Genomic DNA, 18611 nt, shown 5'->3' with positions numbered 1-18611 from the left:
TGGTCAACTGCTGTTTGTTTATGAGAAATCGGTTGGAAACTTTCCTCATGTCAGCACGTTGTAGGTGTCGCCACCGGCATTGTGTGAATGCTCAGAAAAGCTAATCATTTGCATATCATAGCATCTTCTTCCTGTCAGTTAAATTTCGTGTCTGTAGCACGTCATCTTCGTGGTGTAGCAATTTTAATGGCCAGTAGTGTACATGTGTTGTTATACATAGAACTTTTTAAAGAATTTATTCATAAATTAATGTTAATGAAAAGTCCTGGAGGATTTTAAATTATTTAAGTACAGTTAGTAACTGACTGAATAGTAGAGGTGTTGAGTTGTAAAAGGCACATAAAAAACCTGAGAACTTTGTTAGCTTTTGGGTGAATCCTTTTTCAGAGCTATAGATTACAAACAGGTCTGCTCTCCAGCCAGCCCTACGATCTTTACCTGTCACTTAACACTTCTTACTTCTCTGGCAATGTTTGCTGACGTGTAAAATGCCAAGTTGCACTGTGGTTCAAAAGCCATGTACATTTAGATTTGTTCATGGCTATGCGCCTAACAAAACAAATCCATATAGGACAATAAAGCTCCACAGTTGTGTACTGAAAGTGCCAGATAAGATGTTAGAACATAGGCTTGAGTGAATGTCAATGTCATTTTAACAACAGTGGCTGCCAATATGCAGTGCAAGAAGTGGTTTCATGAGTAAACTTACATTCACATAGATCACTGGTAGCAAGCGATGGAAAACTTCGATAGAGTTCCAAATGACTACCTGAGGGATCAGTTCTGTCTCTCCTGCTCTTCAAAATATATACGCTGAACTTTTATGACATTTCTCCATAAAGTGTCATAATCTTACAGTAGCTCATGAACTATGTACATCTTCACAGAGTACGGCTGTAAATAGTGGCCTGGAGAAAGATCATATTATACCTAGACTACATGTATATATGGAGAAAAATGGTTTCCACATGTCTCCTCCTCTATGTATAAACTGAAGTTCCCTGCTCACTCCTGTTTGTATGTGCAGGCTCACCTCAGGAACTTCTGTAAGGGTTTTGATCTGGTTTTGACAAATAGATAAAGTGGTTCAGGGGAAGGTTCTCGTGTATAATTTAAAAATATTTCACGCAAAATTCCTCCGCTGCTGTGAAAGTGATGTCATCTACTGGTGCAGCTGCTGTAACTCCAGATAGCACTGAAGCCTGACCAGAATACTAGTCGAACCTGGTGGTCTACTGCATGCCTGAAAACTGAGAGGGAAATACATTTCCCATCACCCTGCTCAGGAGCAAAAGTAAACAATGTACATCACAATAATTTATACCAGATGATGCATCATGTGATTTAATAAAACACAAAAATTTGTGACTGGAGGTGTTACTATATACTCATACTTCCTGGAAATTGAGGAATATATTTCCTGCGACATTGTGGTTAAATTTTCATGCTTTTTGAAAAGGCTATGGGATGACACTCTTGGATGAACACCACATGATTCTCACTGCCTTTTCTTGTGATATGAAGGTTTTCTCTGAAACTGACATGCTGCACCAAAAGCTTACTCCATAACAAATTAGGGACTGGAATTATTTTCTCCGAAACTGATAAGTAGCACCACAAGATTATACTAAAGCAAATTAACGAGTGGAAATAACCAGAGCATTCTGATTTTGAGTCAGTGACGTCTCCTAGCAGGGATATAATTTGAAAGGTAAATTTTACTGACAATAATCTTTTTACTGTCTGGAGAATGTGATGTTCCAAATTCAGCTTACTGTCTATGTGAACACTTAATATTTCAGTCCCTTGTTTAATTGGGTGGCCGTTACAGGTAATGTCAGTTTTCTCTGGATTCTTACAGTTTGATGAAAATTAATGAAATTAGTTCTATTTAAGTTTATCGAGAGACTTAACAATGAAACACACCGTAACTCTGATTCTAAGTCACTTCTAGACACACAACCAACTATAATATTTGTATCACCAACAAACATTACGACATTTACGTTTTCCCTTACAGATGACACTACACAGTTAATATACACAAGAAATAGCAAGGGCTCAAGAATGGACCTTTGAGGAACTCCTGCTTGATGTATATGCTGTATTCAGAGAGATGTCCTCATATCTTGGGAAGTAATGACTGAGACATGATTTAGGCAAATTACCTGTTGATCTCAAGATAGTTATTTTTGAGTTGTTTTAAAAAGTTAGTGTCATGGCGGTCACCCTGTAGATTTTTGCAGACTTCTTATTAACTTGATATCTGAGTGCTGAGGCCCTATTCTGAAGGATTGTCAGCTGGCCTGCAACAAGTTTATGGATGTTTCTTATTCCATTTTCAAATTTCTGATTGAATGTTTGTTACACTTTAAATTTGGAAATGACAACTGATTACAAACTACATATACTGTCTGAAAGAAGCTATACACATACTCAATCCAACTCGAATGTTATATTTTAACTAACTCCCTAGATTCCTTGGACAATCATTTGATGAATAACTCCACAGAAGTTCTTTTAGTTACAACTGGTATAAATTTTTGATTTGCTCTGCAAATTTCTGACCATTAATCACAACATAATCCAGCTCAATTTATTGTGAATGCTCCTCGGTTTAGTTATCCCCTTGATAAGATTTCAAAGTGGTGCGAAGATTGGAAGCTTGCTTTAAATGCTTAAAATTGTGCACTTCACAAAAAGAAACAAAAAAACACAGTATCCCATGGCTATAGTATCAGTGAGTCTTAAATGAAATACCTGGGTGTAACACTTTGTAGGAATATGAAACGGAATGATGACATAGGTTCAGTTGTGGATAAAGCAGGTAGTAGATTTCGGTTTATTGGTCGAATACTGAGAAAATTCAATCAATCTACAAATGGGGATTGCTTACAGATCACTCAAGGGACTCATTAATTATATTTCTCAAGTGTGTGGGGTCCTTACCAAACAGGACTAACTACAAACATATACAGAGAAGGACAGCACAAATAGTACAGAGATGCTGAAGAAACTGAACTGGCAGACTCTTGAAGATAATCATAAACTATCCTGAGAAAGCCTACTTACAAAGTTTCAGGAACTGGCTTCAAATGATATACTACAGGAATATACCATAAGTGGAATTCAATAAGTAATGCAACACATTTCTTTTCTTAGCCCTTTTCAGTTGAAAAAAAAAATCAGAATTTTGTTTCGAAAGATTGTAAAATATTCTTGCTTCAGCACTATAGTTTCATGAAGTTCAATAGGTGGTGATGCTATATGTAGCCTTCAAAATGGCCATGTAATGGAAGTTTGTTCCAGGCAGAGAACTGCCATGGAGTTTCTTTTGGTACAAAACCAGATCATCGCATCCTGCATCCTCCCCTTGCCACTTTTTAAGACCGCATTGATATCCAGCCAAATATTAATGTGATTTACATACCCTCATAAAAAAAGCTCTTATCAAAAGCACACACTAAAAAAGGAAAGTTTGCTACCTTTGTCTCAATTAGTCTTTAATTACACTTCTATTTTTTTTTTTTTTTTTTTAATCAAACATACATGGGGGAAATAGACGGATAACAATACAGACAAGCACACATTGTCACAAAAAATATTAGCTTTCAGTCTAACAGAAGACTTCATCTGAAAAGAGAGGAAAGTACAATAGAAGAAGAGGTCAATCAAAAACCAATGAGGAAAGTCAGTGGGTGGAGCAGGATAGTAGGATACAAGAGAAATTAACAATGAAAAGTTGGCATCCACAAAGTTTTTTGGCAATTCTGACTTTTGAAATAATACCATTTTATTAAATAGAAAAATATGCGCTATCACTCTTTAAAATAAATAACTACAAAGGTAGTTCTTTTATTTTCCACACAAATCACCTATGAATTAAGCCCAAGGGAGTGTTTTCTTCTGAAAAATTAAAACAGTAAAAAAAAGTATTTTGTTCTGAATGGTAGCATTTCACAATTCATGTCAGCATTACTAGTTTTCATTCTGTTCTCCCACAAACAATGAAAAAAATAAAAATATGTTTCTTGAACGTTATATGTTGTACGAAACTGCACTGACCACATGAAAAGTACATGATCAATAGTGATAATAATATATAAAATAAAATTACAAAACTATTTTCAAGCCAGCCAGGAAGGAGTAGGAACATCTGGTACACAAGGAATTTTACGAAAAATTTATAGGAAAGTGATTGAGATTTTGAAATAATCTATAGAATTCACAGAAAGAGTGGGTGTGGTGAGCCAACACACTGAATAGGAGAAACTTTATTTTTCAAACAGTTATTACTTTTTCAATTTTTGTTCTCTTTATGGTGTAATTGCATTTCACTGAAGTCATGACCAGACTTGGGTTGGTACAGTACTGAATACTGCCAGATGCCACTGCCAACCCATGCCCTGTTCACGACTACACCATTCTTCATTCTCTCAAGTAACCAATCAGAGGGCTGTGAACAGGCACGTGGGGGTTCAGGACGGTCTGGTGAGAGTGAGCTAGAACAGACCTCAGCCTCATTTAGCAGCCAGCCTCTGACCAATTCAGACGTGTCTTCCCATCCCTCTCTCAGGCAACATGCCCCTCAGTCTGTTGATTGCTTCCCTGGTGCCACATTTTGTACCCGCTAGTGGCAGATTTTCTGAATAAACCTGGCACACCAGCCAGTTTCTGAAAAGTAACCTACGGTTCTTATTCAGTGATTTTGCACACTCCTCGATGACCACTTCCCACAGCAGCCTTAAACTTGCCCAGTCGTGGGCAGGAGGAAACATTTGAAAATGAGTGAGATCTGCACATTGGAAACAAGGAAATGCACAAAACCGATGTCTCAAATAGTACATTTAGCTTAAAATTGTCCATGTATCGAAAAATTTATAAAATAACACTTTTTCAGCTTTATTCACATTTTTAGAGTACTATATAATGGCACGACAATATTTGGCAGTATGATGCCACCTTCATGTGTCTAACTCTTATTTATACATCAGTTGCCATATTGCATAGGCCCGTGAAGCGTATAAGAATTTTTTGTTTTGTTTTGCTGTAAGATTAGGTTCTGAAATATTTTCATCCAACATCACTTCACACTCTCTCATGGGGACATTCCTTTACTTGTTCCACTGCCTTTATGTCACAAATGGTGTTATAAGCCAATGAGAAAGACTTTTGGGGTGTAATCCAAACCTCACTCTGCTCCCAGGTCCCCTTGTTGCTCCACATATCACAGTGGGAGATGACAGTAATGTAGGCACTAACACAATTCTGTGTTTACTGGCCCAGAATCAATTCTGTGAATGACTGCACTGTCTGGGTCTGTCCTGCCAGCTTCCAAAACCAAATGGCTCCCTGGTCAAAAGCTGAGTTCCTCAGGAGCAGATAAAGATCTATTTTGCTAACAAATTCCAGGGAGGTATATGGTTATGAGTTGTGCTCTCAAGTTTCCCGTTTGTAGCCTCAATCTGTGCCCCTGCCATTGTCTTCATGAATTAGTGCACACCACACAACACTGTGTCTGGTGATGGACCTCTATTTCTGACCTCCATATTAAAGTTATTCTGCCAACACAACAGCATAGAATGACTTACCACCTCCATCTTTTGCCCAACAATGAATTCAATGTAGAGTGGTTGGTAACGACATTTAAAGTGCAAATCTATGTATGCCATTGAAGTCATCCAACGAAGCATTCATCAATTTCATGCTTGTGCCACCCAGTCCCCATTAATGGATGCAGTCTGACCAAAATTCTGGATGGACAGACACCCATTCATTGTTTGACCTTCTACGATGTGACGGTACTGTAATAATAATTACAGTCATCCAGTGAATCCATGCATTCAGTTCACCTCTGCGTCATATGGTTTGAAGTTACACTGTCCATTTTCTTAACAAAATTTAAGTTAATTAATCCTGAAACATACACTAAGAAAAATATGTCTGTTCGGCTGTATAAAAGGTGTGGCGTGTAAATAATGTTCCCCAACAATGAGTTTAAGGTTCAAATATTCACTGTTTATTTAATACTTCCATAGATTAAACAGCAGATTAGTGAATTGGAAATCACTATAAATTTATATAAAATTGGTGACACTGCAGAAACTAGTCCATGTGCAAGTCTTCACAGTCACGTAATTTTCTAAATCCCGACTATCACTACTTGCGATAAACCCAAGTCCAAACTGACACTTGACAAAATTATTCTAAATAACAACAGATGAGGAATGTTCACCCTGAACAGTCAGAGTTAGCGTCCGATTCATTATGAAATTATTATAATTCCAGACTGGATTTACTTGCAGGAACACAAGTTCAATCGACCCACGGCACAATTATTCTAAGTTCGTGTGACTACTGACGTGAATATAACCAAACATAGAAAATAAAGATTTAAATGTTGTTTATGATGTGTGCTTAAGTTATCCACCACACACTGCAATGCTCTTTGTGAAGCTGCCTTGTGTGATTAATTGTGCTAACTTTAATTGAACATTTGATTCAACTGTCTGTTACAGAACATGCTCCAAAGAGCCATTTAAGCCTCAGATATGCATATAAAATATTGTCAAATATCAAATATTGCAATTTGATACTAATTACTAAGTGAGTTACACAGCAGTTAATATGGAAGTTTTGGCCAGAAGCTAATTAGAAACCTCATGACCACATCAGATTCAAGTATACTTAATATTTAGATCTGTAACTGGTAGGAATATTTTTGTTAACATTGGAGCTGCTAATTAGCTAAATTCTTTAATGACTAACAATGTTCACAAGAATTTATATTTGCCTCATATTCTGTTCACATCGTATGCATTATTTCATCAAAGTCTGCAGTATAATAGACCAACAATGTTAAATATTTGCAACATTGTTTGCAATTAAAGATAAAATATGCAGTTCTTTATTACAAATGTAATTTTCAGTGCTAACAATCATTCTGAACTATGTTGCTAATATTAAATTAAAGGATACTTAATTTGTAACTCCAATTTATGTTAGGAAAACAGCGGAACTTATATTTTGCTTATAAATTAATCAAATGCAATTTGCTTTTTTAACTTCCATATACTATCTTGTTCCACGCTTCAAAATTTTTTATTTCACAAACTACTTACACATACAGTACTCATCAGGAAATAATGTACTTAAATTACGCTCCCCACAATTTATTTCTATGTACTGATTCCCTGTTGTAATTTTGTGAATTAGCATATTAAACAATACTATTGATTGTTACTAAAAGTATAAACAGACATACAACAGCATTGTCATTATGCAGATTGTAGCCAGTTTTCTAAGATTCAGGATGTAGTCAGTATGTAATGCCAGTTGTTCATCGTTGCACACCATCTATTCAGTGATAAACAATCCATTGCAACCCCTGCACTTTCACTGATCATTTCCACATTGTGGCAAGATTGCTATAATTTCTTACACAACATGTAAAGGACAACAGCAGCCAAGCAGATATGAAGATCTAAAAGTTGAGTGTTAAATTCCATCACTGAGTTTACAACACCCAAGAACTTTATTGACATATTCATTCTAATTAGTTCCAGTACAAATTTTCAGTACAGGCACATTGTGTTCCATAGCAGTGGGAGAACCTTTTTTGTTATTCATTTTTGGTGACACTACTCAATGAGATTTTAAAGTGAACATTACTATTTGGCAATTTTAAACAATTATATTTACTCACATTCCCAACAGAATGTTATATGCCTCTCACTGGATAATTATGTACACAAATAAACATGTAAGTAGTTCACTTGCTGCATCTCAACGAGTGCTTTCACATGATAGGTTGATCTTCACTGTGGCTTATTTAATGCAATTGTTATTAAGGTTAATATGATAATTCATTTCAAATCACCTCTTGGCTCAATAACTAATTAAATACATCATCTGCACAGTCAGTCTATGTATCAGAAGAATCATTTTGCTAAGCTCTCAAAGTTCGTGTATCATACTCTGCTGTCAGTTTTACAGTCTACTCACCATGAGCGCAAATGTGTACAATGCTGGCTAAACTCTGTGCTAACCATAACTTCTCTCACAGTCTCAGATTCAGACCCTTGCAACCTTGACAGTTCCACGAATGAAAGCCGCAGCCATCTCGCACTGAGAAGCTGCTGTGCTGAACTCGAGAAAAGCCACCTTGACTTTTTTTTGGCTCTCTTCTGACAGTGCCCAACACAGTGAGCTCTGAGCCCCCCTTATACTCTCCCCTATTATTCTGCAGAATTTCATATCTCAGTACACGCCTCCCACCAGAATCGAGGGACATCACAGGGCACTGTCTCTGGCCACAGAGGGCACCAGGATATTTAAGTTGTGGCCATAGAATATCACAGTAATTAGTTTTGGCCATGACAACTGAAACTACATGTCTCCCCATCCAGATCAGTCAGAGTCACAAACACACTAGTGGCCAGCTCGCTTGTATCTATTTATTTATTTATTTATTGTCCCCTGAATCAATACTGTACATGACATGCACATGGTGATGCACAAACATACATTTGATGTTGGACATTGTGATAATTTGCTGGCATGAAGTAATATGCCAAAAGTTTACACAAACATAAGCTTATATACATATTTTCTGAGAAGTTATGGACACACAAATTTATGGACACACAAATTACATACTCAGTTACACATTTGTATTTTAGTGCTATATTCCTCTAACACATATACACAACAGTACCTGGTTGGATATTCTTTCTGCACTTAATTTGCTTAGTAGCAGATGATATAGATGCAAGATTTTTGCACATACTTGCATTAATGTTTTACTCTTTACAAAATTCTTTGCTCCAGTTTGTTTCATTTTTCTTTTCACCCATGTGGAGCAGAAATTCACTTGCACTGTAGAAACAATGATCAAGTAGGAATTATTTTAATTTTTTATTAAATACAGTCAGTGACTTACTGTTTTTTTTATTTCTGATGGCAGGCTATTGTATATTTTAATGCCTTTGTTGAAGGGAGAGTTTTTAAAGGCAGAGGTGTGCATTTCTTTAATATGGAGTTCCATTTTCTGTCTAGTGCCATAGGCATGGGCATTTACATTTTTATTAAATTTTGTAATATTACTTTTTACCAAGTTGAATAGTTCTAGTATATAAAGGCTGCCAAGGGGTAGGATGAGCAACTTTTGGAAGAGAGGTCTGCAGCTATCAGTCAGCTTTGCCTTGTTCATTATTCTTATAGCTCTCTTTTGGGTGAGGAGGACGTTTGGGCTAAGTGTAGAGTCTCCCCAGAATATAATACCATACTGCATCACACTGTGGAATTGTGCATAGTAGGCTGTGTAAACAGCTTCTGGGCCTGTGCAGTATGCAAGGATTCGTAGGGCATAGCACACTTGGTTTACCTTACTATTCGTTTTATTAATGTGTGCTTGCCATTTTAGATTATCCTGAATCCATAGGCCTAGAAATCTTGTTTCTGTATTTGGGGATATTTGGGAACCGTGTAATTTCATATCAGGCATAATTTTATTTGATCTTAGGTGGAAGTTTAGGTAAGTGGTTTTCTTTGTATTAACTATGAGCTTGTTTTTCTCAAGCCAATCACCAAGTTCGTCTGTATTTCCATTTATGGCCTCTTGGAGTTCATGTTCATTTTTGCTTGTTATGAGGATACTGGTATCATCTGCGAAGAGTGTACTGGTGCTGGCATTGATGTTTGACCGTAGGTCGTTTATGTACACAAGGAAGAGCACTGGTCCAAGTATTGAGCCTTGAGGCACACCTGGTATAATATTGCAATAGTCAGAGTAGTATGTTTCAATATGTCCTTGGTTGTTATGTTTTATTGACACTTTTAGTTTCCTATTTTTCAGGTATGAGCTGAGCCAGTTTAGTGGGGTGCCTCTGATGCCATATGGCTTCAGTTTGTTGAGAAGAATCTTGTGGTCTATGACATCAAATGCCTTGGACAGATCTAGGAAGAGCCCAACTGCTTATTGTTTTTTGTCTAGAGCAGTGTAAATACTCATATGTGGCAGTTGTCGTGGATTTGTTTTTTCTGAAACTGTGCTGGGCATCAGATAGTATCTGGTTCCTATCAAGAAAATTTATTAGTCTTTGGTGAACTAGTCTCTCCAAAAGTTTACCACACAGGTAACAGCAATATGGGTCTGTAATTTTCTGCGATGAGTTTTTCACCTTTCTTAAAGACTGGGATGACTTTAGCCACTTTCAAGCATTTTGGAAATGTACCTGCCTTCAATGATGAGTTGTACTAACTCATCTCCACCATCGGTGTGGCATCCTTGATATCTGTGATACTGTCGGGAGCCACAGTAGCAATTAAAGGCCTTCACAGAACAGAAGTGAATGCTAATGGAGATATAACCCTGTCTACCACCCACACCATCTTTTGCTCCCAGCCCACTAAATGCAGTCCCTAGCTGTCCCTCACACCCTACAGTCCATCTGGCCTCACCATATGTAGTTACATGAGACACTGACATCCCAGAGGCAATGGATGAGACACTATGTATGAATCTACGGGAGAGTAATTTAGTATTGTGTGAGTATGACACTGTCTCTGATAATGAGGCAGAGACATCAGCAATGTCAGAATTGACATCTCTCTCTTCCTGAAAATTGGCACTGGGGATTTTGGCTTGTGACAACTTTGGCTTGATCTTGGTTTTCAATTAATTTCATAAATCTCTATGCCAGTTCGATTACTGTCAGTTTTTTTTTTTTTTTTTTTAGGTTTCTACTGTAGTCCCATTACACAAATGTTGACTTTCACTTTCCCTCTATTACCAATGGCAACCACTGCACAGCCTTGCTGGTGTACTAGTGACCAAACTCTAGTGATATTATTGTGCTCAGCAATATACTGTCATTGTGTAACAATGCCTGCAATTACACATTACATCATTCAATGTGTTTGATGTATCCTATACCATTATGTTAAATGGCCAAAGGACAAATAAATAAATAAAATATTAGCTCATTGTAAACTTTGAAGACAGAGAGGGCTGAACACTGTTACTACATGCCTCTGTTGGTAGGTGTAATATTTGAAGTTTCTCCTCAACATCTTTACTCGGCTGCACTTCTTCAGACTCGCTGCTCATGCTGGCTGTTGTACAATCTGAAATTATAAAAAATTTGTCACGTGCTATGCAAAGTAGGACTTCAAGAAAAAAGATTACAATCAATACCACATTTGTTGGTACCTCATTGTAACTCTTACGTTCACGTATGAATTGTAAGTTATTCTCTTGTATGTGCATATTCATTAAAATAAAGAACAAATGTAAATTTTTTTATATAGCTTCAATACTATGAAATTAAAACTAATTTGTGGAAAAAGTAATTTGTATTTAATTTAGTTACTGTTGTGAGAAAGGACTAAGTTTGCGGTAATTGCAGGCTCTCAGATTTATAAGCACTCAGAACTTACTATGATCATAGTTCAGGCAAAAATCAGCACCATAATTTCCTAGCAGATTAAAACTGAGCACCAGATGAGAATTCGAACCTTATGTGTTGAAAATGCAAGGTTCTAGATTAAAGACTTGGCCTGATACACAGTTTCAATCTGCCAAGAAGTTGCATAACAGCACACGCATGACTGCAGATGTCATTCTGGAAAGCTTTATGTGTCTTGTATACCACACTAGTGCACAATAGCTGCAGATTTTTTGAGACATTGGTTTTCTGACCATGTGACAGAATACTGGAAATAATAGACTGAGGGAACATGGGCAAACTCTTTAGGATCATAGGCCGTGACCACCTACTTCTGCTTCTACATCTTGCTACATGATGTTTGGCTGAATAAACAATGATGTTGACCTTAGAAATCCAACTGCTGTTAGTATGAGGCATGTCTGGAAAGTAAGTACCATTTCATTATACTGCCACTGTAGCAGTAGTGTTGCTGTTCCACACATTTCCACTCATCTCTCTGGTTCACTGTCTTTCTACTGATGCCATTACAGCCAGATTGTGTTGTGTTTACATGCATTAGCAATTGTTCAAAATGTTAAGACAATCTCTGACCACGCCGACTGTGAAGCACATTCTGTAATACGGTTTTTGAATGCAAAATGTCAAGCTAGCTGACATTCATCATCAACTTTTAGAGATTTATGGTGAAAATGTATTGACACTCGAATGGTGAGAAAGTGGGTGACAAAATTCAATTACAGACAAATCAATGTTCGTGACAAAGCATGGAGTGGATGCCCTTCTGTCTTCAATGACAATTTGATTAAGAAAGTGAATGAGAAAATTTGTGAAAACTGTTGGTTCACAACAAGAATGCTTTCGGATAAGTTTCCATAAATTTCAAAAGCTGTTTTGCACGAGACTGTCACAGATCACTTATATTTTCGCAAATTATGTTCCCCTTGCATTTCAAAAATAGAAGTCCACAAAATGAAGTAACCTGGCAGTACTTTGACATTTATTACCTGATACAATGATGAAGGAGATTAAACAGATCTGTGAGTGGTGATGAAACCTCAGTTTACCACGTCAATCCACACTCAAAACAACAGTCAATAGGATGGAGGTACTCACAATTCCCCAAAAAACAAAAATGCAAAACAATATTGTCAGCACAAAAAAATCATGTGAAATGTGTTCTGGGACAGACAGAGCATTCTGCTTGTTGAGCTCCTGCCCAGAGATGAAATCGTAAATGTGTATAATACTTTGAAGCAAACGAGATCTGTTCAAAAAATTCCGGAACTTTGTCCACAAAATTTTTTTATGCTTACCTTTTACTTATTGCTCCTTCAAAATACTCTCCTCCACAATTGATACACTGCTCCCACTGTCGTTTCCAGTTCTGGAAGCAGTCTTGTTACATCTCTTGCTGGATCACACGAAGTGTTCGTTGGGAAATTTCTTTTATCTCATCCATCGTTGCAAATCTTCATCCTTTCAACAGGGTTTTCAACTTTGGAAATAAAAAAAGTCTTCGGGGTCAGGTCTTGAGGGTATGGAGGATGAGGCAGCACAGTGATTTCATTTCTTGTGCAATAGTCACGCACCAACAAGGATGAATGTGCCCACGCGTTACCATGATGCAAGAGCCATGAATTGCCTTGCCACATTTTGTGCCGTTTCCTTCTCACATTTTCTCGCAGACATCGCAACATATCCATATGGTACCATTGATGAATGGTTTGTCCCTGTGGCATGAATTCATGATGAACAAATCCTTCAAAATCAAAGAAAACTATTAGCATGGCTTTGACATTTGACCTGATCTGATGAGCTTTTTTTGGTTTTGGAGAACCTTTGCTGGCCCACTGTGAACAATGAACCTTGGTCTCAACATCATCATAACCACAGACCCAAGTCTCATCACTAGTTATGACTCTCTTAAGGAACATCTCGTTCTCATTTGCTTGATCCAAAGGCTCTTCAGAGAGTGCGAGGAGAAGGTCTTTCGAGTCTTGACTCATGGGACGAACTTGGCAGCAACATGGTACATTCTGAGATGCTGTGTCAGGATTTCATGATATGATCCAACTGAAATGTTACATTCTTCTGTAGTTTCTTGGACAGTCAGTCTTCAATTGGTATGCACAATTTCGTTGATGTACCTGACATGAGCGTTGTCGATAGACATCAAAGGGCGTCCTGAACGAGGGCTGTCTTTAACTTCCGTGCGGCCATTTTTAAACCATGTGAACAATTCATAACATCGAGTATGGCTTAAGCACTCATCACCATAGCCTTCCTGTATCATTTGGTGTGTCTCTGTAAAGGTTTTCTTGGGTTTCATAAAATTTTAATGCAGACGCATTGCTCCTCTAACTCTGCCATCTCAGAATTCACAAACTGTGTGACACAATGTTCTGCTCAATACGGCACTGAACAACAACTAACAGACATTCAAGAATGAAACTTCCAGCAGTTATACATTATACACAGGCATGATCAGGAAAGACAACCGCATTTCGCTCCAACACACCATTGGCTCAATATTACGAATGTTCTGCAATTTTTTTGAACACACCTCGTAGAAAAAACTTCAGTGTGCACTTCGAAACAATGCTCATTCAAGATACAGTGTCACTTCATCAGAAGGCCCAATTACCTGCCGTACATTCGTAATCTCACACATTCTGACTACCACTTGTTATTGAATTTGAAGCATGTTTTTGGAGGAAGGTGCTTTGACAGTGATGATGATGCAAAAAACAGTGTGCAGTAGTGGCTGTCTTCACAGGAGGCATCTTTCTATGAAGAGGGCACAGAACTGTTGGTCACCTCAATATGACAAATGTCTGAATACTGGTGGCAGCAACGTAGAAAAAAAGTTTAAGAAATGTTCTTTCTTATAAAAACAAATTTTGGTTGAAAAAAATGTTTTTAGGAGTCTTTTCCAGAACAGTACTTACTTTCCTGATATGCCCCAGAATTATTATTTGAGATCAATAAATCGCAGAATTTTGCAGTCCAAAGAGTGGAGTTGAAAGAATATTCAAATTAACACCAAATTGGGTGTAGTAGTATTAGTACAAGTGCATAAAAAGAAGAGACCTATTTAAACATACATCTGCTTGTGTGTTTCATTATCTAGAGCAGAGAGGGAATTCAGGTATAGGCTCTGTTGTAAAATGAAAATTAACAACAATATCGGAGATACTGGAGGAATTTACACACACACACACACACACACACACACACACACACACACACACACACAGAGAGAGAGAGAGAGAGAGAGAGAGAGAGAGAGAGAGTTTTAAACTCTTTTATATGTCAATGAAATGGGTGATTTGGCAACTATGGAAATGACACATTATGTTAGGAATCAAAACAGCAGTGGTGCCACATGGACAATGAACCTTTGCCATTGACCCTGATATAGATGTTCAGTCAAGATAGCTTTGTGGACTGGTGAAAAACGTGCTTTTTCTGTGAAAACAACTACTATCTAGCCATGCAACTTGTATTTCATGCTCATTACAGCCACATACATCGTACCCCAACCCATCAAATGTGGGTACCGAACTTTGAGGAAATGGGTGATATGGTGCGAAAGAGGGGTGGAAGTGCAAAATGCGTGTGCTCTCCAGAGAACATTGCAAGAGTGGAAGAAGCCTTCAGCTGAAATCCCACGTGTTCTGCATGCATGCATATGCTGCAACTTGACAAATCGGATTGCAGTTTGTGGCAAATATTGGCCAAGGAACAGCAATACTACCCATACAAAATTCAGATAGTGGAATAAGTGAACACAGATAAACTCCCAAAGAGGCTATGCTTTTGCCAGGAAATGTTTGAAGTCATGAATGACAACCCAGGCCCGTGCATTAATCTTGTCATGAGTGATGAGGCCAATTTTTGTGTGTCAGACTTTATTAACAAGCAAAACTTGAGGTACTGGTCACCTGAAAATCCTGACATGCTTCAAGAAACACCACTTCACAGTCAGAAAGTGGCAGTGTGGTGTGGCTTATCATCACTTGGAATCACAGGGCCTTATTTATTTGAAGATGATCATGGCACTCTGTTACTGTGAATAAAGAATGTTATGTTTGCATGTTGAAACATTTCCTAGTGTAACAGCATGCTGATCTTCCTGCAACTGCAAATATATTCTTCCAAGAAGATGGGGTCACATTCCATTACTCAAAACATTCCATTAACACATTACAGAACATCTTTCTTTGCCACCTCATCTCGAACAATGGGGACACTTCCTGACTTCCAAGATACCTGACTTTTCAGCATGTGATTTCTTCCTTTGGGGTCATTTCAAATCTCAGATCTTCCAGTGTGAGCCACCACACATACCATCCAGGAAGGATCAAATTCAGGAGGAAGTTAATCGAATTACACTGCCAGTCCTCCGAGATTTGATGTCTAACTTCTGTAGAAGACCTGAAATGTGTGTGAAGGAAAATGTTGGCCACCCATATGATGTCAGTTTCAAGTGACAGGCATTTTAAATTGTAAGCATTGTAAAGTCACGCTGTATTTCTTTCATATCATGTGAATAAATTTTTATTGCTGGTGGAGGTTTCAAAGTCATTTCTTTCACTGCCACAGCTGTTAGAAGTGAATATTAAATAAAAGTGTGTGGTAAAAACCTAGAAAGTAACAAAACTCATCAAGTAGGTAGCCAGTAACATAGAGATAAATCTCCTGTTTCAAATTGCCTTGTAGGAATCTTGTAATAACATATAAGTAACCAATGTCAATATCCTATTCATTAGCTGAACCAAAAAGATACCTAATGAATTGTAACGGCTTACTGGGGTTTATGTCTTGTCTTAGCCTAAACCTTCTGTTTGTGTGTATCTTTTACTATTAGCTATGTACTGTATCTAAAAATACATCCTTGGAGATCCTTTTTAGTTTTGAAAATCCATTTGGTATCTACCAGACTTTTATGTGAGTGTAAAATGCCTTTTTCTTGTCAGATTCAGCATGTGACTGTAACTCTTCTTTCATTGCCTGAAGGCATTTGTGCAATTCTTGACTTTGTGAAGGTTCTTCTAATGATAACTGATCTGAATTTTGTGTGTCTGCAGGGTAATAGGACATGTAATCATTCACCATTACTAGTTTCAGAATTCTCAATGATCTGATCATTTGATTTTTATCTGGTATGAACCATGGACCTTGCCGTTGGTGGGGAGGCTTGCGTGCCTCAGCGATACAGATGGCCGTGCCATAGGTGCAACCACAACGGAGGGGTATCTGTTGAGAGGCCAGACAAACGTGTGGTTCCTGAAGAGGGGCAGCAGCCTTTTCAGTAGTTGCAGGGGCAACTGTCTGAATAATTGACTGATCTGGCCTTGTAACATTAACCAAAACGGCCTTGCTGTGCTGGTACTGCGAACGGCTGAAAGCAAGGGGAAATTACAGCCATAATTTTTCCCGAGGACATGCAGCTTTACTGTATGATTAAATGATGATGGTGTCCTCTTGGGTAAAATATTCCTGAGGTCAAATAGTCCCCCATTCGGATCTCCGGGCGGGAACTACTCAAGAGGACGTCGTTATCAGGAGAAAGAAAACTGGCATTCTACGGATCGGAGTGTGGAATGTCAGAGCCCTTAATCGGGCAGGTAGGTTAGAAAATTTAAAAAGGGAAATGGATAGGTTAAAGTTAGATATACTGGGAATTAGTGAAGTTCGGTGGCAGGATGAACAAGACTTTTGGTCAGGTGATTACAGGGTTATAAATACAAAATCAAATAGGGGTAATGCAGGAGTAGGTTTAATAATGAATAAAAAAATAGGAGTGCGGGTTAGCTACTCCAAACAGCATAGTGAACGCATTATTGTGGCCAAGATAGACACAAAGCCCATGCCTACTACAGTAGTACAAGTTTATATGCCAACTAGCTCTGCAGATGATGAAGAAATTGATGAAATGTATGACGAGATAAAAGAAATTATTCAGGTAGTGAAGGGAGACAAAAATTTAATAGTCATGGGTGATTGGAATTCGTCAGTAGGAAAAGGGAGAGAAGGAAACATAGTAGGTGAATATGGATTGGGGGGAAGAAATGAAAGAGGAAGCCGCCTTGCAGAATTTTGCACAGAGCATAACTTAATCATAGCTAACACTTGGTTCAAGAATCATAAAAGAAGGTTGTATACCTGGAAGAATCCTGGAGATACTAAAAGGTATCAGATAGATTATATAATGGTAAGACAGAGATTTAGGAACCAGGTTTTAAATTGTAAGACATTTCCAGGGGCAGATGTGGATTCTGACCACAATCTATTGGTTATGAACTGCAGATTGAAACTGAAGAAACTGCAAAAAGGTGGGAATTTAAGGAGATGGGACCTGGATAAACTGAAAGAACCAGAGGTTGTAGAGAGTTTCAGGGAGAGCATAAGGGAACAATTGACAGGAATGGGGGAAAGAAATACAGTAGAAGAAGAATGGGTAGCTCTGAGGGATGAAGTAGTGAAGGCAGCAGAGGATCAAGTAGGTAAAAAGACGAGGGCTAATAGAAATCCTTGGGTAACAGAAGAAATATTGAATTTAATTGATGAAAGGAGAAAATATAAAAATGCAGTAAATGAAGCAGGCAAAAAGGAATACAAACGTCTCAAAAATGAGATCGACAGGAAGTGCAAAATGGCTAAGCAGGGATGGCTAGAGGACAAATGTAAGGATGTACAGGCTTGTCTCACTAGGGGTAAGATAGATACTGCCTACAGGAAAATTAAAGAGGCCTTTGGAGAGAAGAGAACCACTTGTATGAATATCAAGAGCTCAGATGGCAACCCAGTTCTAAGCAAAGAAGGGAAGGCAGAAAGGTGGAAGGAGTATATAGAGGGTTTATACAAGGGCGATGTACTTGAGGACAATATTATGGAAATGGAAGAGGATGTAGATGAAGATGAAATGGGAGATAAGATACTGCGTGAAGAGTTTGACAGAGCACTGAAAGACCTGAGTCGAAACAAGGCCCCGGGAGTAGACAACATTCCATTAGAACTACTGATGGCCTTGGGAGAGCCAGTCACGACAAACCTCTACCATCTGGTGAGCAAGATGTATGAGACAGGCGAAATACCCACAGACTTCAAGAAGAATATAATAATTCCAATCCCAAAGAAAGCATGTGTTGACAGATG

The 18611-nt window shown here is 38.0% G+C and overlaps 1 protein-coding gene across 6 annotated transcripts in view; it reads right to left on the bottom strand.

The window, feature by feature from the left end:
- Positions 1-18611, bottom strand: part of LOC126484025 (F-box/WD repeat-containing protein 9-like) — a 93805-nt gene that overhangs the window by 59353 nt on the left and 15841 nt on the right. For all 6 annotated transcript variants that reach the window (XM_050107352.1, XM_050107358.1, XM_050107357.1 and 3 more), the window contains exon 2: positions 11033-11127. In XM_050107352.1, the coding sequence (XP_049963309.1) occupies positions 11033-11127 (95 nt within the window). The remainder of the gene's footprint in view (positions 1-11032; positions 11128-18611) is intronic.

The sequence above is a fragment of the Schistocerca serialis genome, chromosome 6, assembly GCF_023864345.2.
Source record: "Schistocerca serialis cubense isolate TAMUIC-IGC-003099 chromosome 6, iqSchSeri2.2, whole genome shotgun sequence".
Classification (NCBI taxonomy): Eukaryota; Metazoa; Arthropoda; class Insecta; order Orthoptera; family Acrididae; genus Schistocerca; species Schistocerca serialis.
Note: the sequence above shows the minus strand (reverse complement) of the source record. Positions and strands in the feature narration are given on the sequence as shown.